Here is a 24305-nt window from a genome sequence, read left to right on the forward strand (position 1 = left end):
TTAATACACTAGGAGGTTAGGATGTAGGATTTTTTAAGGATTCCCTGCCATGTATCTCCCTATATATGCTTTCCTTCCATGGAACTTAACCAATTTTAGATATCATTGTGATTATACTTATTTCCTGCTCAACATTATATGTTGTAGGAATCCAAAGAAATTCTTTTTTTTTTTTTTTGAAAGAGGTGATCCCTCCTCTAGAGCCAACAAGGGATTCCTACCCAAGTGCATGATTTTGATGAGTTTTGGGTGACTCGGATAGGAAGACAAATGGCTTTGTGGGATGAGAGGCCAAGTGCACCATGGAGCTCAGCTTATAATTTATGGTCATTCAAAACCATTGAAAAGGACACTTTTTTGCATTCAGTGAAAATCCTGCTTCCAAAAAGTTTCAGAAAAAAACAAAAAAACAAAACCTTTTTCCAGTGAATAGATGTGTAGGGAGTATTGGGCCTGGTGGTTCTGTGCTTTTAAATGGTTCTATTTCTATTAAATGGTTCCCAGCGTTTGTATTAGACGACAGGTTGTGAAAAGGCACATGCATTGTTGTGTAGAAGGCAGGAAACTGATGATAAATAGGAGCCCTACTTAATGACTCTGAAGAGTAAATAAATATTTCTAAACTTAACACTGTGAAGGTTAGAAATTGCCCCCAAGTCAGTCTTATCTACTGCATTCCACAATTTAGTTTTCTATTACTTTTAGGCATGACCTTTATTAACAGAACCATTAAAATCAAATAAACATAAACTGTTCAGCTCCCACAGCCAGAGAGCCCTCCCCAGCTGAAGACAGGGGTTTCTACCGCTTGCAGAATAATGACAAGTCAATGATCCAAGAAATAATTCCGTAGGGAAAGGCCAGATTAAATGGGTTCAGAACCTTGAGCCAAGCAGGGAAGCCCTGGTACTTGCATTTACATCTTTAATCATTTTTTTTCTTAAACCAGCTCTGCTGACTGCAAGCTAAGCCATTGGTGGTGGCACCCCAGAGCCATATTCTACTAGAGATTTGCAGTTGTTAAGAGAAGACAGCAGTCATCTAGAAGTTGTCTCTCTTCATTGCAGCCCCACGGGCCTGGGGTTTTTCTGAGGAGCACTTGGTTGTTGGAAATCTCCCTTCAAAGGACTCACGATGGAGATGTCAGATGGATCGACAAACTCTTCTGAGGGTGAGAGACTCATTCTGGGCACTTTATACGAGTGGCGGGTTGGTGCCCGTCCTCCGCCTCTGGATGCCAGCTTTGATTTTCTTGGCTTGAGGGGGCACTGGGGTCTTAAAAACAAGGATTCCTCAGAAGGGGAAGACCTAAGAGGGGAAGTGCTGTTTGTGCAATTTACTCTGTGAATGTTGGTGGTGGTTTGTGGGGTTGAGGTAGAAAAAGAAGGGTCATGTTATTTTTTTTTCTTTTTTATTTGTTCCAAGCAGTGGTGGTGGTGAAGCCATCTGGTTCATCCATCACTCCTCCGGTGCGTGTGTCTAGTGTGGAGAAGGTTGTGCCAAGTGATGAGGAGATGGAAGGTGATTAAGAAATGATCCCTGCACAGATTCTGGAGCCTGTCTAGAAGGAGACAGGCCGCCCTCACTCGGCAAGCTTGTTATTCAGCGCCCACCATATGTCAGGTGCTCTGGGAACCCACAAGAATCTCCATTGAAGATGAGGGGATGGTTGGAGATGAGAAGACTTGGGGGGAGGGACTGATCCCTGTGGAAGAGCTGAGATAGAACAAGGGACTGGACTTGGTCTCCCTGACTGGTTCTCCTCAGACCTGATCTCTGCCAGGCCCACGCTGCCTCGTCGGACCCTCACAGCCCAAAGCCTCATCTTGTGCTCCAACTGCAGATGTGCCCAGTTCTTCCCCACTCTTAAAAAATCCTCCCTGGGTCCCATGAGTCCCATAAGGTGGCATTCTACAGCTCTTTTCCCCTTCTCAGTCAAACTCCTTGAAAAAGCCATGGATGTTCAGTGTTTTCCCTTTCTCCTCCCTTCTCCCAAGCGCCCCTTAGTCGGCCGAGGCTGCTCTCTCCAAAGCTGTCCGGGATCTGCTCCTCTGCCATTCTGGACCTCTCTGTGATGGTCAGCACTCAGTCACCACCTGGATTCTCCTTTTGGTTTTTCTGGATCCTGTTCTCTTCTGGCTCTTCTCCCCCCTGGCTGCCACTTTCTCTCCATCTCCTTTGCTGGATCTTCATGTTAGTCATGGCTTCTAGTCGTGAGTGTCCCTTGCTCCTCTGTTCTGGGCCTTCTCTTCTCCCTCTACTCACTTATACTCAGTGATCTCGGTGGATCACGAGGGTTTAGCTCTCTGTTACTTGATTCCTGGATCTATTGATACAGACCTCACTTCCCTCCTGAGCTCCAGCCTCACGTCACCAGCTGTGAACAGTACATTTTGAACTGGATTTCCAAGAGGCATTTCAGAGTCATGTCCCAAACAGAGGTCAACATCTCCCTCACCTCTGGACACCACCTTGCCATCACTTTTCCACTACTGCCAGGGCTGCCATCATCCTTGCAGCCTCCCAGGTTTGGACTACAGAGCCGTTCCATCCCTCGCCAGTGAGACCTGGGCTCCCATCCTGCTTCTGACGAATCCTAGCAGTGTGACCTTTCCCCTTCCAGTTCCACGAGTAACTAAGACCCCAAGGAGGGAAGCTGCCGATCTTTTGTCAGTGGGACAAGTTTACACACTGGGAATTGCTCACAACGATGAGATCGCAGAAAAAGGGCACTGGGTCACCATTAACAGCTTTGACAGAGGAGGCAGCATTTTCTGAAATGATGATTGCTTTTGGAGAATTAAAGTACAATAGAGGTGAGCAGGTGACCTTCGGGTCATAACTTCACCAAAAGTGGGTCCGGTTAACTGTCTTCTGAAGGCAGAGGTTTGAAGAATCATGGCTCCTTTTAGGCGATACTGGCTAAAGTGAATAGCAGGTGGTAGGAAGCATCTTATATCAAGGGCAAACTATGGTCAGTGGGGGAAGCTAGGCCTTTTGTCTCAAAATTAGAAGTCCTAGAGGGTTAAATTGATTCGTGTACACATGGCCCAGCTGCATTAGGTTAACGTGAAGTGATGGCATCACTTGTATTTTACAAGGAAAAACAGTTTATAATTTAGCTCTATGTTCAAGTCTAGGGATGAGGCTGCCTTGCAAGTCAGAATCCTGGGCCCCGGATCTAGATGATGTTATTAAAATGAACATCTCTGCTGTTGCCTTGATGGTCCCATCAAAGGAGATCGTGTGAACCAGACTCTCGTTCACTGACCAAATGTGACAAGGGTCTGAATTAATTTTTTGGATTGGCTTCGGGGACAGTCTCTGAGAATGGCTTCATCTGTAATGGACCGGAAATCACTTTGGGATGGCAGCGCTTTCGTGTTTGGAGTGTTTCCCCAGCATTCTGTGCACCTTCAGTCAGGCTACCTTTCTCATGTTGGAAGGAATAATAAAAGGCCTTTCTAGCCTTCAGTTACCACTAAATACTGTCATTACAGTACTACCCAGTATCGGAGAGGGAGTTCTGCTGTGAATCAGGCTAGAGGCCGTCTTCATTCTCCACCAAACCTCAGAGGTGAAAGCAAATGTGGAGGCCCCTGCATCTGTGCCCACTAAGAATCCTGAGTAGCCAGACTCAGTCTGTGTGAAGACTTCCCTGATTGAAAGAGCTCCATGTTTGGAAGCACGAAGGCCGGAGTTCAAATGTGGCCTCAGATTTATTTACTGGTTGCGTGGCTGGACAAGTCCCATCACCCTGTCTGCCTCAGTTTCCCCATCTGTAAGTTGAGCTAGAGAATGAAATGACAGCACTCTAGTATCTTGACCAAGAAACTCCACATGGAGCCATGGAGTGTCAAACATGACTGAAACATGACTGAACAAGAGGTACAATTGCTCCCTACCCCTCGAAACAGAGCATCATTAGGAATTGCCTCAGCTGGCCTCCACACTTTCCATTCATTACAAAGAGAGCCATCGAGTCTCTCAGTCATAATCCTTCAGATACCCCAAAACAGCATTACTAAATGCCTCTTGTTTCCAGGGCCCCAGGGATACCAAGACCAAATAGTCTCTGCCTTTCACAACCTTAGGCTTTTTTTAGGGGGATACAATCTGTGTAAAGATAAGGAGTCTGAAAGGAAGTAGCCAACAAGGAGGAGAAAATCAGGAAGAGAACAGGGTCCAGAAAAACCAAGGGGAGAATCCAGGTGGTGATTGTGGTGCTGACCATCACGGAGAGGTCCAGAATGTGGAGGAGTGGATCTGGTGGTGAGGATCCCTGACAGCTTTGGAGAGAGCAGTCTTGGCCGACTAAGGAGGCTTGGGAGAAGGGAGGACAAAGGGAAAACACTGAACATCCATGGCTTTTTCAAGGAGTGAGAAGGGAAAGAGCTATAGAATGCCAGCTCGTGGGGTTTGTGGGACCCCGGAAGGATTTTTTAAGAGTGGGGAAGAACTGGGCACATCTGCAGTTGGAGCACAAGATGCCCTGGGCTGTGAGGATCTGAGGAGGCAGCGCGGGCCTGGCAGAGATCAGGTCCGAGGAGAACAGTCAGGGAGACCAAGTCCAGTCCCTCTTTGTATCTCAGCTCTTCCACAGGGATCAGGTGCCTCTTCCCCCAAGTCTTCTCATCTCTAACACCCCTCATCTTTCAGTGGAGATTCTCGTGGTGTCACAGGGTGCCTGACACTTGGTGAGTGTTGAATAACAAACTTGCCCATTTGATTCTTCTCAGGGGTAAATATCCCCTGTTCCTTCAACAGAATCTCATGTGACATGATCTTAAGGTCCATCACATATCATTTAATAATAAAGTGCCCAGCGCTGTGTCGAACTCCTTCTAAACATCATCTCATTTGATCCTCACAAGAACTTTGCCAGGTGGGTATTAGCCTATCTTCATTTTACAGATGAGGAAACTGAGGTAGGCAGGTGACAGGTGATCTGCCTAGGGTCACACAGCTTGGCTTTGAGCTCGTCTTGCTCTGTCCACTGTATCCCCATCTAGCTGCCTAGCAATCCATTCTAAAATGAGATATTCAGAACTAAATGCACTTCAGATATTCTCACTTTCTCAGACTTTCACATGTTGTTTCCTTATAGAAGCCTAAGATCATGGGAGATATCTTGGTCACCATATCCTATTGTTGATTCCTATTGAGCCCTCAGACTTCCTCAGGTGAAAGGCCACTGAGCCATTAACATCTGTTGATTCCTCTAGCCTGGTCATTCTGTGATGGAGGAAAGCAACGATAATCATTATCATCCAACTCTTACTTTTTCCATCAGAATAGTAGAGAAGGTAAGCTGCTTGTGATCAGGAAAGATTTTCATTTTGTCTTTGCACCCACCATTTGACATTGTGCCTGGCATGTGGGAGATGCTCAGTGTATTGATCTTTTGGGGACACAATAGGTCTCCCACCTCTGTACCTTTGCAGAGGTGATTCCCAGACCTGGAGTGCACTTCTTCCTTACCTCAATGTCTTCGAATCCCTAGCTTCCTTCAAGGATTATGTGACACCTCCTGTGCTGGAAATATCCTCGTCCTACCCACTTACTGATCCTCCTTCCTTCCTAGAATCGCTTTGCATTTATTTAGCTTGCTACATCCATTTCCCCTCCTCCCCAAGAATTTAAACGCCTTGAGGGCAGGAACAATTTGATTGATGGGCACAGTGCCTTCTATGGAACATTTTCCATTTCAATTTGTTTAATTGAAATGAATGGCTTTCCCTATTTCTAGCCTCAGAGCTGCCAAAATGGATTTTGCAGTGCACAAAAGTGGCCACATCACCTCCCTTTTCAAGATCCTAGATGGCACCGTTTCCCTTGTCATTTAACTTCCAGCACTGCCTTTCCCATTCTTATTTAGGTCATGATGGCTCCTGGTACCCCTTCCCATGCCCAGGTTCTACAGGACTCAGACCCATGGACTTGGAGCTTTGCTTGTGTCATCATTTCACTGAGATACTAACCCAAGAAAGGTCCCTGCAGATCCACATGGATCTCTTGTTTTTTTGTGCCTTTAGTGCGGGGTTGGGGGAACGTCTGGCCCGTAGGCCATAAAAGGCCTATGAGATCATTTGGTCTGCCAAAACCAGGCATGGATGAGCTGAAAGCTGGGTACTACAACCTCCCACTGCCTGCTTTCTAGAAGTAGATAATTTTGTACAGCCTGCAAATGCGGTTATAAAGATCCAAGTGGCCCTTGGCCGAACAAAGGTTTCCCAGGCCTGTTCTAGAATTCTAATTCCCCAGAGACTCCCCTCCATGGATATAAGAACCAGTCTGACCTGACTTACATTGAGTATAAGCATTTATACTTCCGTACTCACCAATAACTACCCATCAGGCCTTGCTTTGACTATTGTGTTGATTGTCTAGATTTGAGAGCCTGATGGCAAAAACTGTTTATGGTGGAATTAAAACTCAGAAGAGTGTTAAATCTAGGTATATTTTTCAAAGAGTTGAATGTTGAACATTTACTAGCACACCTTCATTCCCATCCCTCCTGGACTAAATCCCCTCACAGAATTTTAGTTCCTGGGATCATGCCATGGGATTGATCTACTGTATCCCATAGCTATTATCCCAGTGGCTCGTTCTTAATAGGTGCTCAAGAAGAAATTTTTTTGAATGACTTCCACAAATGAGATAATATGTAAAGCACTTTACAAACCTTGAAGTGTTCTGTGTGTCAATTATGAAAAAAAGCGATGTAGCTAAAAAACTAAAAATTCTATGAATACTAAAGGAAGCAGTGAACAAAAAGAAGATAAGCTTTGTGTTTATTGAAGCATGTAACAGCCAGCAATGAGGATAATAACACAATTGCAAAAAAAAAAAAATTAAGCTTTTGGATTAGCTGGAAAAGCAAAGCGAAGATAACCTAGCATAACCGGGAAATACTAGGAGCTCAGTTGAAACGTGAACCTCCCAGTGGAAACCAGGTTTCAGAGGATTTTCATCACGTGCTGAAAACCAGAAAGAGTCACGGTCCCATTCCAACAGGTTTCACAGCCCTGTGGGATTTCACCCCAAGTTTGTGAAGAGCATCGGCCGTCACTAGGATGGGAGGAAGCGAGGCTCTGGCCGGGAAGAGCTGAGCGAGGAGATGTCAGGGGGACGAGCCACCGTTCTGTTATGGTTTTCATGATTAGTTAGTATTATGCCTGGAGAGGACCTCCCCTTGGGTCTCAAATCATGTTGTGCATTGTCGATGAGGAAATTGGGGTCCAGGCAGATTAAAGGCTATTTGTTATGTTCATAACTCAGAAATGGCCCCTGATGGTAAGGACCGTGGCCCCTACCTGTGATTCGGCACCTCGCTAGTGACCTTGGTGTTCTTTGGTACCAGGCTCGGAAGTTAGGTCTGACTTGCATTCTGCCAGGGTATGTTTTTATAGGGGGCCCCAGAGGGCAGTACTAGGAGAGGTAGGAGATTTTGGTGCAATTTAAGGAAAACAGTTAAGGGTGTGAGTTGTCCCCAAATTCTATGGTGGGTCAGACACAGAAGGAGAAATGGAAAGAGCCCATGCTAGAGGCTAGGAAAGTCACCTTGTTGGAAGAACTCTGAAGTCCAAATGTTCTGGACATAAATGTAGAATTAGGAAAGAAATATAAACTGTTCCTAGCCTTCGGGCCACTGATCTTTGTCGATTTTTGCTAGTACAGTGAATGCTGCCGAGAATGTTTAGGCCTGCACAGTCCCTATTGTATGCATACTTATCTAAGTGTGTGTATGTTCATATGTCAATGTGTGTATATATGTAAAATCTGCCCTAGTTCACTGCTATTCTCCACTAGCTGGATGAGTGCTCACTCTTGTTTATCACTACGCCATAAGATGTGTGGGATTCAGAAGCATTTTGGGAGACCTCTGTTAGCAATGGTTTTTTCATTAAATTCAATTGAAATTTTCTACCTAACAGTAAACTAAGGCTGAAAAAGACAAATTGGAACTAAATAGAAGGAAGGAAAGAAAGGGCAAACCCCAGAGAGCAGGTTGAGCTCACTCAGACATTTTACTTTGCATCGCTCACAATAAAAACAGCACACAGACCCTCCTGGACATCACTGCATCAAGGTGGAGTGCATCCTCCTTGGAGAGGAAGACCGTGGACGCGGCAAGCCGCCATCTTAGTTTATCCCCATATCTGAGCTCTTGCCAGGCATGTAGATCTCGGTTCCATACCATCTCTTGAATCCGCTCCTTTTCCTCTGAGGCTGCTCCCCCACCCTGGCAAGCCCTCCTCCCCTCACACCTGGGTTATGACCATAGCTTCTGGGGGGGGGGGAAGGGGGGAAGGGGCAAGGGAGGAGGGGATTGCCTGCTTCTGGTTCCTCCTCCAGTCTATCCTCCAGTCACTAAAAGCATTTTCCTAAAATACCATCTGACTTTTATCACCCCCTACTCAGTTAACCCCAATGGCTTCTTCTTGCCTCTAGGATCAAGTGTAAAATCCTCTTCTCATTTTGTGGCCCAAGTATTGAACTTCAGCCCTGTGTCCTTTTGATGAACAATTAATTTCTTTAACCCACCTCCTTCTCCCTTTGCAAGCTCCGCCTACCTACCCAACTCCCCAGTAGTCTCTGGCGTCTGGCGGGTTTCACCAGGACCATCAGGTCTTTTCTCTGGCTATTCCCCAAGCCTGTAATGTGGTCGCTCCTCTGCTCTGACTTCCAACCTTCCTGGCTTCCATTAAGCCCCATCTAAAATCCCACCTTTGTCAGGAAGCCTTCCCAGCCTCCTTAATTCAAAGTTAAGGCTCTTCTGCACGTGTTGATCTCTCCCATTAGACTATAAGTTCCCTGGGGGCAGAGGCCCTTTTTGTGGTCTTGTATCCTCAGTGCCTGGCCTGATGCCCTTTGGAAAGGACGCTTCTGTTCTCTTGACAAAATATTTGTGAGAATTGCCATACTTGGCAAAGAATATCCCGAGGGGAAAATGACCCGGAGTGGGCAGACTTTTACAAAATGATCTCCGCAGATGCCATTTTAGCTGCCATTTGGGAGGTTTAGGAAATGGAAGCTTTTCTTGTATTGTCTATTCATTCTTTAAAAAAAAAAAAAGCGCTTCTTTGATAGAATTAAGTGAGCTTTAAATAAGTCACTAAGCATTTATTAAGCACTTACTGTGTACCAGTCCCTGTGCTAAGTGACCAAGAATACAATACAGGCAAAAAGCAAGATTGTTCCTGAACTCAGGGCGTCTCCAGGAAAAGAAGTTAGAAAGGAAGAAGAGAGCCAGAGATGAGGAGGAGTCTGAGCAGATGCTTCCCCACAATGAGGATTAACTGCAAAGACCCTAGGAGAATTGGGGGCAACATCTCCTCAACCCCCTTCAAACTTAGTTCCCAAGTGATGAGCAAGGCCTGAACAGAACCCTGCTTTGGGAGAGCTTGCTCATACTGGGAGTTCTCTCTGTTCCATTGCTGCTTCTCTCATTTGGAGGTGGCCAGGAGAAAATGAAAGCAGCAGAGACGAGAGGGAAAGGAAGCTGAGACAGATTCGGTGAAGGATTTTGCAATCCTCTTAATGTGCCTTTTTGTGCTTTAATCTTGTCTGACTTTGGGACCCCCAGACTGCTGGTCCTTCCATCCTCCACTTTCTCCCTGGGTCTGTGCAAGCTTGCGTCTAATGCTTCTATGATAGCATCTCACCATCTCTCCATCTCGTCCTTCCTCTATCCTCCCCTTCTCCTTTCGCCTTCAATCTTTCCCAACCTTGGGCTCTCTCATTTTGTGGTCCAAGTATTGAAGCTTCAGCCATGTGCCCTTCAGATGAACAGTTAATTTAAGTATTGGCCAATTTGATTCTTGCTCTCCAAGGGACCCTTGATGTCCCTCCCTAGTCCCCCAGCTTCAATCCTGTAGTCTCGTTCAGATGCCTCCCCCAATAGAAAAAGAGTGACCTAAAGAATATTTAAATGAGATTTTTCCAGCATCTGCTCTGGGCCGATTTTGTGGCTTTTCATCTGGATTTCCTGTTGTGAATGATTATGAGCATTTAGTTTGTGTTTGTTCTTCATGACCCTGGTTCTGAGTTAACAGGAGGCTGGAGAGCTAACTAGTGGGTAAGCAGGGCTCAGGGACTGACCAGCGAGGACCCTGGGCAAGCCATGTACTAGCTCTGTGCCTCTGTTTTTTCATCTATGCAATGGGGATAATGGTACTTACCTCCCAGGGTGGTTGTGAGGATCACATGAGACACAAGAGAGAAAGCACTTTGTAAATCTTTGTAATGAATGAAAAACCCAAGAGAAAGAGCCGCTTGGTAATTGATGATTAGTTTACTAATTAGGCCAGTTAATAATAAATGGATGGCCAGAAATCCAAGACAAAACCATAAGAAAATGAAAGCCTACCCTTCATAAATTTTTGGAAAGTGCATGTCCCTGACAAGGGAAAATCAGCCCTGATCAGTGGGTCCCTAGCAAGGAGGAGGACTAGAAATCTTCAGGACCTCCTGCCGGGAAATTAGCCTGATTGGGATTCCAGCTCCAGTACCATGGACAGAGGGATCCATCTCCATCCAGATCTTTCTGGTTTGATTGGCATAAACTCTAATGGAGGGGGAAAGTACAGAAGATTCATTCCTGGGAGCTAAAATTCCCTCAGACTGGATTCTGGTTACAGTATAAACAGAAACCAGGTTTTTTTGATTGGATTGAGTCCAGTCCAAGATCAAAGAACATGTTTGGGGAGGGATTGCTGTTAGGGCAATCTTGTCAATTATGTCTTTCAGAGATTAATCTTTGACAGGGGCTACGCTCTAGATGAAGAAATAAAAGGATGCAAATGTAATAACTGGTTATTATATATATTAGGTATAACAGTAAAACAATAACATCGCTTTGAAGTGTTATATACAAAGTAGCTACTAATAATTCTTTTGAGAACTGTATACATCCTCAGCTATAACCTTAGTCTTACATAGTTGTCGATTCCCTACACATTTTGGTTAATGACTTCAATAAAAGATTTTATTGATACCTTCTATTTTACATATTATCATGATTCCTAGTATTATTCTCCTTTCCTCTCCCAGAGAACCACCCCATATATTTCTTTAAAGAGGAGAAAAATCAGGGCAATTGATCAACACATTGAAAAAGTCTAAAAACCTCTAGGGTGTAGCTCCTGGGGAGCCCTCACCTCCAAATCAGGCGTGGTCTTTATAATTCTGTCATACCCTCATGGATTTTTAGTGTTCTTCCAGTCATATTGTAGTTAATGTGTATATTATTTTTGTGTGCTGTTTACTTCATCCTGTTTCCTTTCATCTAAATCTTTTTCATGCTTCTCTGAATTCATTATGCCTATCATTTCTTACAGCATAGTCATCTTAAATTATATTCATATATCACAATTTGTTTGCCATTCCTTAGCTGATGGACATCTGTTTTTTCAGTTCTTAACTATTACAAAAAGTGCTGCTATAACTATTTTGATGTGTTGGACTTTCTTATTTGTGGCTTCCTTGGGGTATATGTCCAGTGATGCTGTCTTTGGGTCAAAGAGTATGGACATTTATTCACTTTATTTGCATGATTCCAAAGTGCTTGTCAAAATGGTACCAATAATGTATTAGTGTATTTATTCTACACTCCTTCCAATATTGACTACAATTTTCTTTGTCAAGGTTTGAGATAAAACTTCAGGGCAGTTTGATTTGCATTATTTTCATGTTATTGCACACTCTTTGCAGCTCTTATTTTGAGAAATGTTTGTTCATATCCATTAGCTATTTATCTGTTGGGGAATGGCTACCAGTTATATATGCACACACATAAATTGTGTCTATATTTTGAATACCAAGACTTTTTGTTAGATATATTTGAGGGAAAGAGTTTTTTCCAATTAATAGTTTTTTTTTTAATTTAGTGATATTGGTTTTGTTTGTACAAAAGTTTAATTTTTTGAATTCAAAATTAAACAGAAAAGGTTTAATTCTGCTTTAAGTTTAATTCTTTTAATTTTGAAAAGACTTTACAAAGATTATTCACATGCAAAAAATGATGCCAAAGTTATGTGCTAGAGGAGGGTACTTTTGAAACCCCCACAGGATCCCATCCCTCCTGAGCAAAACAGATGTCTTGTTTTAATCTCTCTGCTTTACAAGATTGTCATGAAAATCAATTCAGAAATCAGTGTGATGTGCTTGCAAGGCAGCTGTAGGGTAATGATTATTTGTTATCGGAGTGAACCACACATTTCAAATTTATTTTTCATTTTTCAGATTAGAAGTTTGACACATTACAAATCAGTTCTTTTATTTAAATGGGACTCAACTGTATTTATCACTTTAGCTTTTCAGCCCATATTATTGTTACAGATTGAAAACACTTATGCCCTCAAAGGGAAGAACTTACCTATTGATTGTTTCTCAATCTAGAGGAATAGATTGGGTTTCTCTTCCCTGGTGTTTGACACTCCCCCTCCCTCTGCTCCCTAGTACTGACAGTTTCAAGTTACCAATGAACAGCATATCTAAATAGCTGTTGCTGCTCCTCTTGCAGCTCATGGATTGTTACTGTCGTGGGAACCAGGTGAAAATCTTTAGAGACATTAGAGAATCTACAGGTTTCCAAGAGGAAGTGATACTGAAACTTTGGAAGGCAGATTTTGCCTTCTCCTACTCCTCTGTGTCATCCTACTGTTCTTCCTTCACTTCTTCTTCCCCTTCTTCCTCCTCCATACCCCCATTATCCTTTTTCTCTTCTTCCTCCTCCTTTTCTTTTTCTTTCGCTATCTCTTTTTTTCTCTTTCTTCTCCTCTTCCTCTCCTTCCTCTTCTTTCTCTTCCTTTCTCTCATGCCTAATACATACTAGTTTCAAGTCTGTATGCTGTTCTCCAGTTTGTTCACAGTTCCACTACTAGTATAGTCTGGGTTCATCTGCTAACCATTTATACTATTCTGTGAGAAAATGATCTGAACGGCAAAGGACCAACTTGCCAACTTTTGGAACACAGACCTCTCATAATTTGGGATTATCTCTTATTTTTGTTTTGAGCAAAGAAATTAATTCAAGTTGATAACCAAACAAATATGAAAAAAAATGTAGATTAATAATACAGAGGAAAGAAGCTCTGAGAGTCTGGGATCTTATCCAGAGGAAATTCCTCAGGTCATAGTGTGGCAAGTTGGGGAGAGAGACATGATGGAGACTGCCCACTTTTCTCATTTTGGCTTCTTCGATGAGTCTTGTTCCTGTTCCCCTTTTAATTCCTGAAGAGAGGTTGGCATTGGTCTTGTGCCAGATGTGTAAAAGAAAGTGAATGGGGAGGACTAGTGCCTGTGGTAGGAAGGCTGCTCATCCACCATTGGCTTCATCGGTTCAAGTCCTGGCTGTGCGACTTGCTACTAATGTGTCCTTAGGCAATAGCATGTCCGGTTTTTAACAGAACTCTGTGACAGCAAAATTTCTTGTTGATCCCCCTTCATTCTTGTACCTCCCCTCCAATTTATCCTGACTTGAGCTTGCTTGTACAAAGTTAACTTGTTTTGTCTTCTGGTTAGTCTGAGCTTCTGAAAGGCAGGAACTGACTTTGACCTTTGTATCTCCAGTGCTTGGACATAATAGGTGCTTAATAAATGTTTACTGACCAAACTGGCTATGTACCCCTAAAGATGGCAGCCATCTATTCTCATTTCTTTTTTTCTCCTTGATCTAGCTTTAGGCAAGAATACATTAAATCCTGCATATCTATTCCCCACACCCCATCTTTATACTATTATACAGAGTTGAAACCCAAGGGATGCCCTTTGCTGTGAGTCTGAGAGCTGGGACTTGGGAGGCTGCACAACCCAGCTTGGATATTAGCTGAGTCTCGGACACAGATTCTCAGAACTTCAGGCCTGGCCTTAATTTTCTGCTTTGTTTTGATCATTACTGCCTTGCATGCGGTTTAAGATCTGGTACTACTAAATCTCCTTCCTTTATGCTTTTTCATTATTTCCTTTGATATTCTTGACTTTTTGTTTTTCCAAATGAATTTTGTTATTTTTTTCTAATTCAGTAAATTCTCTTTTTGGTAATTTAATTGGAATGATGTTGAATATATAAATTAGTTTGGCTAAAATTGTCATTTTTATTATATTTGTCCTCACTTTCCAGAAACAAATAATACCTCTCCAATAATTTAAATCTGATTTTATTTGTATATAAGATTTATTTTTTAAATTTTGTTTATAGAGTTCCCAGGTTTATTTTAATAGGTATATTCCTGGTATTTTATACTGTCTAGAATTATTTTAAATGGAGTATTTTTTTTTCCTTTCTGAAGAGTTTTATTTGTGATTTATAAGGATGCTGATGATTTATATGGATTTACTTTACATCCTGCTATTTGCTAAACTTAAATTCATTGTTGCAACTAACTTTTTTTTGTTGAGTCTTTGGGATTTTCCAAGAATATCATCATATTGTCTGCAAAAAAGATAATTTTCTATCACCTCATTCCCTATTCTGATTCCGTCAATTTCTTTTTGTTCTTTTATTGTCATTGCTAGGATTTTCAATACGATGTTGAGTAATACTGGTGACAGTGGACATCTGTGTTTCACACCTGATTTTATTGGGAAATCATCTATTTTATCCCCATCACAAATAATGATTGCTGATGGTTTTTATCAGTTTGAGGGAAAAATTGATTTAGATCAATACTTGTTTTTTTTTAAATGAGTATTGAACTTTATCAGAAGCTTTTACAAAATCTATTGATATCATCATATCATTTTTTAAAACTATTATTGATGTAATCAATTATATTGATAGTTTTCTTTATGTCATACCATCTTTGCATTCCTGGTATAAATCCATATTGTAATCTTTTAGCTAGTATTTTAGAATTTTTGAATCTATATTTGTTAATAAAATTCATTTATAAATTTATTTTTCTATTTTTACTCTTCCTGGCTTAAGTATTAGTATCAAATTTGTTTCATAAAAAGAGTTTGATACATTTTATTCTTTACCTATTATTCCAAATAATTTATTGAATATTAGTTGACTTATTAGTTGACCCTTAAATAGCTGATAGAATTCACTTGTAAATCTATCTTGTTGCTTTTCTCTTAGGAAGCTCATTTATGGCCTGTTCAGTTTCTTTTTTTAAAAAATTAGTTCTATTTAGATATTTTATTTCTTCTGCTGATCTAAGAAATTTATATTTAATAGTCTTCCATTTCACTTAAATTATTAAATGTATTGACATCTAATTAGGTAAATAACTTCTAATAATTTCTTTAATTCCATCTTCATTTATGCTTTATTCACCCTTTTCATGTTTAATTCTAGTGATTTCATTTTTCTCTTTTTAAAAATCAAATTAACTATTTTTACATGTTTTTTTATAATGCCAACTCCTAGTTTTACTTAATAATAAATTTGTTTTATTCTGTTTTATTATCTCACCTTTAATTTTTAGGATTTCCAATTTAATGTTTACTGAGGACTTTTAAAATTGTTCTTTTCTCTAGTTTTAATTGCATACCTAATTCATTAGTCTAGTCTTTCTCTATTTTACTGATATAAGCATTTAGAGATAGAACTTTTCTTCTCCTTTTAATTAAAGGTTTTTACTTACAAAGCATATGCATGGGTAATTTTTCTAATATTGACCCTTGCAAAATCTTTTGTTCCAAATTTTTCTCTCCTTTTCCCCACCCCCTCTTCTAGCTGGCAGGTACTCCAAAACATGTTAAATATGTTGAAATACATGTTAGATCCAATATATGTATACATATTTATACAGTTATCTTATTGCACAAGAAAAATCAGATCAAGAAGAAAAAGAAAAATTGAGAAAGAAAATAAAATGCAAGCACATAACAATAGAGAGAGTGAGAATGCTATGTTGTGTTCCACACTCTGTTCCCATGGTTTTCTCCCTGGGTGTAGATGGCTCTCTTCATCACTATACAAGTGGAACTGGTTTGAATCATCTCAATGTTGAAGAGAGCCACGTCCATCAGAATTGATCATTGTATAGTCTTGTTGTTGCTGTATATAATGATCTCCTGGTTCTGCTCATTTCACTTAGCATCAGTTTATGTAAGCCTCTCCAAGCCGCTCTAAAATCATCCTGCTGGTTGTTTCTTACAGAACAATAGTATTCCATAGCATTCATATACCATAATTTATTCAGCCATTCTCCAATTGATGGGCACCTACTTAGTTTCCAGTTTCTTGCTACTACAAAGAGGGCTGCCACAAACATTTTTGCACATGTGGGTCTCTTTCCCTCCTTTAAGATCTCTTTGGGATGTAAGTCTAGTAGAAATACTGCTAGATCAAAGGGTATGCAGTTTGATAACTTTTGAGGATTGTTCCAAACTGCTCTCCAGAATGGTTAGATCCATAGAACTTTTCTTCTAATGATTGCTTTTGCTTCATCCCATGGGTTTTGATATGTTGTCTCATTATTGTCATTCTCTTTAATGAAATTATTGTTTCTGTAATTTGTTTTCTTAAGATTAATTAGATTAATCTTTAATCGAATTTTAAGATTAGATTGTTTAATTTTAAATTAGTTTTTTATCTATGTTTCCATGATCCCTTAATATAATTTTTATTTCATTAAGATCTGAAAAAGATACTTTGAGTATTGTTTTTTTTCTTTTAACTGTAAAATTGCTATGTGCCCATATAGAGCTAGTCTTTAAAAAGATGTCATGAGTCACTGAGAAAAAAGGTGTATTACTTTTTATTTCCATTCAGTTCTCTCTAGATATCATATTTACTTAATCTAAAATTCTATTCACTTCCTTAACTTTTAATTTTTTTGGGTTAGATTTATCTAAACAAGAGGGGAAGATTAAAATCTCCTACTATTATTTGTAATTCATTGAAATTTTCTTTAAAAAATTTAGCTGCTACAGTATTTGGTACATTTATTAATTATTATGTATCATTAGTGGTAATAGTATTCTTAAAACTTATCACTAATAAGGTAGTTTGAAAGAAAGGTTGGGGCTAAGGTGATTCTAAGAAACAAAATTGGATAGGAAAAGCTTAAAAGGAGGAATTATCTCATAAAACCAAAGCATTAGGGAAGAATTAATAAGGAAGCAAATAGAATGGAGGGCTTGTAATATTGGAACCTTCCTGTAATTGGGGTTAAAAAGGAAACAACATATACATCTGAAGAGGTTCAGAAGTCTTTTGAACTTCTAAAGAGGGGAGAAAACTGGGAGATCAGGTGGGAAGGGACTATAGATTAAGATCAGGAGGGGGTGGTAAGTAGATAGAGGGACTTTTTGAGGGAAGGGTTAAGGAAGAAGATAAGGTAACAAGATTAGAGGGAAAAGAGAGACTAAGAAGGAAACTAGTCAGTAAGTTAGATGGAGGGGAATTCACAAATAATAACTTCAAATGTGAATGGGAGGAACTCACCCATAAAATGGAAATGGATAGCAGAATGCATTAAAAATTAGAACCCAGCAATGTATTTACAAGAAACATGTTTAAAAATTAAAGATATACACAGAGTTAAAATGGAGGGTTGGAATAGGATTTGCTGTGCTTCAGCTGATGCAAAAAAGGCAAAGAAGGATAGCAATTATGATTTCAGACAAAAGTTGTAGCTCACATAGATTTAATTAAAAGATATAAACAGGGTAACTGCATTTTGATAAAACATACCATACCACGAAGCAATATCAATCCTGAACCTATATGTTTCACTATTTTTGAAAATCTTGGTTTAACAATTTGAGATACAGCAATATGTTAAAAAGCAAACAAATTAAGGAGGGTCCCCTCGTCCACCCCTCTGTCTTATGAAATTCTCATTCTTTCCTCAGGATATCTCACATACTGTCTATACAGTCTTCTGACACCTTAACTCCCCACCATGTACTCTTGGATCCAGTGACTCCGGCCTCCTGTCTTCTTCAAACAAGACCCTCCATGTCTGGGCTCTGGGCATTCTCTTCAGCTGTCCCCCAAACCTGGAACGCTGTCCCTCCATCTCTCTGCTGACTTCCCTGCCTTCCTTTAAGTACCAATTAAAATCCTACCTTCTACAGGAAACCTTTCCCAACACCTCTTAATTCTAGAGCCTTCCCTTTGTCAGTGATTTCCTATTTATCTTGTATATAACTTGATTTATATGTTTGTTTACATGTTGTCTTCCCATTAGATGTAAGCTCCTTGAGGGCAGGGACTGTCTCTTGCCTTTTTTTTTGTATCCCCAGGGCTTTGTATCCCCTGGCACATAGTAGGTGCTTAATAAATAGAATTATTTATTGTTTCTATGATTTATTCATTGATGCACTCATTCTTTTTTATAAATATTATTTATTTTAAACATTAATAAAAACAATTTTTGTTTTCCAATTCCCTTCCTCTATTCCCATCCTATCCACTGATAAGGCAAGCTATCATATGTGTGAAATCACGCAGAACATATCTCCATAGTAGCCATGTTGCCAAAAAGGAGTAAAAGAAAGTGAGAAAATTATACTTCAGTTTGTACTCAGAGTTCATCAGTTCTCTCTCTGAAGGGGATATCATTTTTCATCATGAGTCCTTTGGAATTGGCTTGGATCGTTGTTATTGATCAGAGTAGCTAAGTCTTTTATAGTTGTTCATTTTTAAAGTCTTGCTGTTACAGGATGTTCCTGGGTTCTTTAGGAGTATGTCATTCAGTCTTGTTTGAGGTCTAAGTTAATTTGTGAACATTTTTCCTTATTGATATTAAAACATGTTTAATCTTTTTGCCTTTCTACTTTATATGTGTAATGCTGGAAAAAAGGTATCTTCCCTAAGATTCCCATTCAGGGTTCACTAAAGAGATCTTGCATCTTATTATTATTATTATTTTTTAAACATTCTTTTCGGCACCATCATTTGTTTGAGGTAAAGTGGTGCTGAACTTTGAGACAAAGCCCAGAAGGGGGCGCACAGACCTTTACTGTTTTTCTTGCAGGGATTAGTTCTTCCTCTTTTGATATTATTTAGCTTCATTTGACATATTTCTTACTGGATTTTTTTTTTTTTTTTTTGGTGATGGAGGAGAGACCTGGGTTTACTCCAGGTGACATTAATAAAAGTTTTGTCACCTAGACGCTGCTGGGAGTTTGGACCCTGGGGTCAGAAAGACCTCAATTCAAAACTCTCCTTAAAAACTTCCTCTTGAGGTAGTCTTGATCAAGGCATTCCTTCTGCCTGCCTCAGTTTCCTTAACTGTGAAAGGAGCATAATAACAGTGTCTCCCTCCCAGGAGTGTTGTGAGGACTATAGGAGATTATTGTAAAGCGTTTCTGAAAGTACCAGTTAGCAATAATTGTGTTTATCCAGAGCCTTTCCCTCTACCTTATCGCAACTGCCATGACCTTGGAAAGATCACCGACAGTGACATTCTTCACTCTTTTTTTTTTTTTTTTTTTTTTTTAAGTATCTTGGGCTGTAACTTTTGGGTTTGGCTACTCAGACTCAGCGGAGGGAGCTGAGATATATTGATATATTTTTTTCTCTACTTTTCTTGAACATCTAGCTTCCTAGAAATCGTTTTTATTCAGAACTTTTTAGTCCAAAGGTTTTCTTCAGGGTAGAGACCAGAGAAATGGAATAAAAATTAAGTGCGTGCTCTTTCTCTCTCTTTTTCTTTCTCTCTCTCTCTCCCTTCTTTCCTCCCTCCCTCCCTCTTCTCCCTCCCCTCACCATCTCTGTCTGTCTTTTTCTCTCCATCTCTCTGTTTCTTTCTGTTTCTTTGTCAGTCTTTATCTCTGTCTTTTTCATTTTCCCTTTTCCAAATGGCAGTTTGTCCTTCCTTAGACTCTATTCTTTTCCCTAACAAAACTTTTATTAATGTTTTCCTTTCTCATCACTTGAATTTTCCCCTTTATCCTTTTCTTTATTCCTTCCCAAAGAGCTATCCTATTACAATAGTTTTTCCCCAACATATTTTTTGAAAAATGACCTTCTTTTTGCTTTTCTTAGCATTGCCTCCATTCATTCTGAGCTTTAGTAAACCATAGAGCATTTTTATATTCATTTCCCCTAACATATCCTTGCCTCAATCTTCTGTACACATCTTTCAAAAATTATCTAGTTGGGTAAGTTTTTTTAATATCCACATTGGGCAGCAAAGCTGCTCAAGCCTGAAGTCAGGAGCTAAATTCAAATTTAGCCTCAGGCAAGTATGAGCTATGTGACCCTTAGTCTCTCTTTTTTTTCTTTATAATATATATACACAGACACACATATTTTCCCCAGTTACATGTAAAAACATCTTTTTGTTATACATGTACATTCGTTTGTTTTGTTTTGTTTTTAACATATTTCCTTATGAATCATATTGGGAGAGAGAAATCAGGACAAAAGAGAAAAAAAACATGAGAAAGAAAAAAAGAAAAAAAAGGTGAAAATAGTATATGTTGATTTGTATTCAGACTTCATAGTTCTTTGGATGTGGAGAGCATTTTCCATCCAAAGTTTATTGGGATTGACTTGGATAGCTGAACCATTGAGAAAAATCAAGTCTTTTATAGTTCATTATTGCACAATCTTGCTGTGGCTGTGTACAATGTTTTCCAGGTTCTCCTTGCCTTATTCAGTATCAGTTCATGTAAATCTTTCCAGGACTTTCTAAAATCAGCCATTTTTTATAGGACAACAATGTTCCCTTACTTTCATAAACTATAACTTCTTTAGCCATTCCCCATTTGAGGGGCATCTACTCATTTTCCAATTCCTTGTCACTACAAAAAGGACTGCTACAAATATTTTTGCACATGTGGTTCCTTTCCCCTCTTTTATGAGTTTTTTTTGGATGCAGAGCCAGTAGTGACACTGCTGGATCAAAGAGTACACACATTTTGATAATCCTTTGGTTATGCCTTTGGGCATAGTTCCATATTAGCTCTCCAGAACAGTGCATTAGTGTCCCAGTTTTCCCACATCCCTTCCAACATTCATCATTTTCTTTTTCAATAATCTTGGACAATCTGAAAGATGTGCTACCTCAGAGTTGTTTTAATTTGCATTTCTGTAATCAATAATGATTTAGAGCATTTTTTCATATTATTATAGATGGCTTTAATTTCTTCATCTGAAAATTGTCGGTTTATATCTTTTGATTATTTTAGAAATGAGGCCTTTATCAGAGCCCGTGGATGTGAAAATTTTTTCTCCAGCTTTCTGCTTCCCTTCTGATCTTGACTGCATTGGTTTTGTTTGTGCAAAAACTTTTTAAATTTAATGTAATAAAAATTATCCATTTTATTTGTCATAATGTTCTCTAGTTCTTCTTTGGCTATAAATTCCTTTCTTCACTACAGATATGAGAGGTAGATTATCCCTTATTCTGCTAATTTGTTTATAGTATCACTTTATGTTTAAATCATGAACCCATTTCGACCTTATCTTGGTATAGGATGCTAGGTATTGGTCATTGCTTAGTCTCTGCCATATTATTTTCCAGTTTTCCCAGCAATTTTTGTCAAATAGTGAGTTCTTATCCCAGAAGCTGGGATTTATAAATACATAAAATTTATAATATTATATATTATAATAAACATATAATAGTAATTAACTATTGTGTCTTATGAACTTAACCTAACCTGTTCCATTGATCAACCACTCATTTCTTAGCCACTACCAAATGGTAATTTTGCAATTTTTGCATTTTTTTCAACAATTCCCTTGTTATTTTTGACTTTCTTTTTCCAGATGAATTTTGTTATTATTTTTTCCTAACATTATAAATTTTTTTTTGGCAGTTTGATTGGTATGGCACTGAACAAGTAGGCTAATTTAGATAAAACTCCTAGCTAAGTCTCTTAACCTCTATTATCTGTTATGATCATGGAGTTCCTGAAGTTATGAGGGGCAAAAAAGAGAATAATTGCCAAGTACTTATTACAGTTACTGTTACAAAGTAAGTGATACTATATACATATTTGTCATTTTTGTTATTAGTATTTCCCACCCTCTCCTTTCTTTCTCATCGGAGTTGTTTATTTTGGTGTTTCTAAAAGTTACTTCTCTAAAATTGTAGTGCATTGAAATTTACCTGTCTTTTCTTTGAAGTCCTTAAAATTGCTTCTACAAAATCTAGCCTGAATTTCAAACTATGATTATATGATTCTATGATCTTGTTGTAACATGCCCTCCAAGACCACTTACCAAGCTCTCATTTGTACTGGTAGACTAAAGTCCCCAAACGGTACCTATTATTTCTTAATCTTGAATGGCTATGTTTATAGAACTGTTACTTATGAGTCCCAAGTAGTCTGCTTCTCATTAATAATCAGCTATAATAACCTTTTGGCAAATGGATTTATTATAATAATATATAGTAATAGCAATTGCAGAACAGTCTCCAAAAAGTCTAAGGTAAGTCTAAGTGGACTTAAGAGCAGTGATGCTTCTGTATAGAAAGCAAAAGGAGTAAGTCATAATTTCCTATTCCCAGTCCTTTTCTTCCCTTGTCCAATTCCCACAGATTCCCCTTAAGTGTGGCTCCCTCATGGATTTTGTAGAGTTCATAGATACTATTTATCTCTGCCACTAAGGTCACTTTGCTAAAGTTCTGTTTCCCTGAATAATTCTCCTTCCTTAATGAATGTGTTGCCTTCGAGTGGTGTAGTTTCTCTTATGACATAGTTGACAAGTATTTTTACACCTCCCCAAGAACGATTTTCTTTCAGGGGCTTGGTTCCCCCTCCAAATTGGAATTCTCCCAGCATTCTTCACCTCTTGAGGAGGCCAATGCTTGCCTGAATTTCTGTTTTTAATGGATGTGATTGGCACTCTTGCCACCCATCTTGCTTTTTTTGTCGACCCAAAGATGACAGTTTCTCACAAATCAACCACAAGTTGTAAAATGTCTTGTTTATCCTTGTAAAATGTCATGTGTCTATCAGTTGATTCATTTGAGGTGTCTAGATTGTCTATAATTACCTTAATTGGAATGAGAATGGAACACCCTCTTCCTCCAGTGAAAAACCATATCAAATGATGGGAGACCTTAGGTTTCTTGATTTAAGGAGGTGAAATATCCTCAGCAGTTACTTTTGAGGATACAGACTTTGCTGATTTTGTGGCACAGTCTCATCACTGATCAGCCTTTTGTTGAGGTGATAAAACAATGTAGTATAGAAGATACCTCTGGGGAATTTACACAGGACCCCATGGGAATAGAACACATGAGGAAGGACAAAGAAAGACATACATGAATGGAAGCATGCAGGGAAATTCCTTTAGAGCTCTGTGTTGCCCTAACAATTCTGACCTGATTCCTTCTTACATTTCTTACATTTCCTCCTGACCAAATATTCTTCAGTTACAGTAGAACAGAAAAACAGCACCATCTGATTAGAGAAGCAGTGATATACAGCTCCAAGACAAAAGCTACTTCTTCAATAATAGCAAAATCATGTTTGTGTTGCAAAGTTGATGACTTTGCCTGCATCCTGATTTTTGTAAATAACTTAAAAAATAGTCTTTTGTGCTTTTGATATACTCTTTATTAGAATTTTAATGAGAACTCCATTTTTATGAGCCACTTAAATTTAGTTCCAGTTGATCTACTTTCAAAATAAAGCAATTGTCTTTCAGGTAAAGCAGAATGTTATGTTCATTGACATGTGAAAAATCAGGGAAGATAATAATATTGAACATATTATTTCACATTAAAAATTTAATTTATCTTCTCTAACTTAGATGACACTTTTATACCTTTTGATTCATAAATTGTTCATTTCCCAGGATTGCACAATATTTTTCAATGTTATTTTTTTAAATTATAGTATCCCAAGGAAATAGTATTATTTTCCTTTAACTTCTTGCTGATTCATCATGGGCAGAGGTATGAAACTGATAAAACTGTTGCTCACCAAATTCTACTAGGGACAATTTTATAGCTACTTACCAGGAAAAAAAGGGATTATTATGGCATGTATATAAGTTTAGATGGAGAAATAAAGAAAAACTTGATTTACATGAAGTATATACATTCACAAATTAATATGTTAACAATGTAAAGTACTTTGCAAACTTTAATGCTCTCTGTAAATGCCTGTTCTTATTACTATTGATGGATTAATAGAATAAACAAATGTATATAAATGGTGGTGGGATTTGTCCCCCATCTCCAAAATGCAGGTCTTCCTTCATCCTCTGTGCCACTTAAGAACAGTGTATTTTTCTATACTTCACTAAAGTATCATCTTCTTCCTACATAGGTAGGACCTTTTGGATACTTTTTTTTTAAATAGCTTTTTTCAGTTTTCTTCTTCCATTCTATCTTGGCTGCATTGTTTTTGTTTATACAGAAACTTTATAATTT

The 24305-nt window shown here is 39.0% G+C and overlaps 1 protein-coding gene and 1 long non-coding RNA gene across 6 annotated transcripts in view; both read left to right on the forward strand.

Moving 5' to 3' along the window:
• Window positions 1-24305, forward strand: part of FANK1 (fibronectin type III and ankyrin repeat domains 1) — a 73152-nt gene that overhangs the window by 2215 nt on the left and 46632 nt on the right. For 3 of the 5 annotated variants that reach the window (XM_051982691.1, XM_051982693.1, XM_051982692.1), the window contains exons 2-3: window positions 950-1171; window positions 1429-1521. In XM_051982691.1, coding sequence (XP_051838651.1) covers window positions 1135-1171; window positions 1429-1521 — 130 coding nt within the window. In that variant the 5' untranslated portion in view covers window positions 950-1134. The remainder of the gene's footprint in view (window positions 1-949; window positions 1172-1428; window positions 1522-24305) is intronic. The other 2 variants (XM_051982694.1, XM_051982695.1) reach the window with 2 other exon arrangements.
• LOC127552196 (uncharacterized) lies at window positions 1528-18263 on the forward strand. The gene is made up of 3 exons (XR_007951284.1): window positions 1528-4885; window positions 5226-5306; window positions 17815-18263. It is a non-coding gene; the product is annotated as an uncharacterized LOC127552196 (long non-coding RNA).

The sequence above is a fragment of the Antechinus flavipes genome, chromosome 2 (assembly GCF_016432865.1).
Source record: "Antechinus flavipes isolate AdamAnt ecotype Samford, QLD, Australia chromosome 2, AdamAnt_v2, whole genome shotgun sequence".
Lineage (NCBI taxonomy): Eukaryota > Metazoa > Chordata > Mammalia > Dasyuromorphia > Dasyuridae > Antechinus > Antechinus flavipes.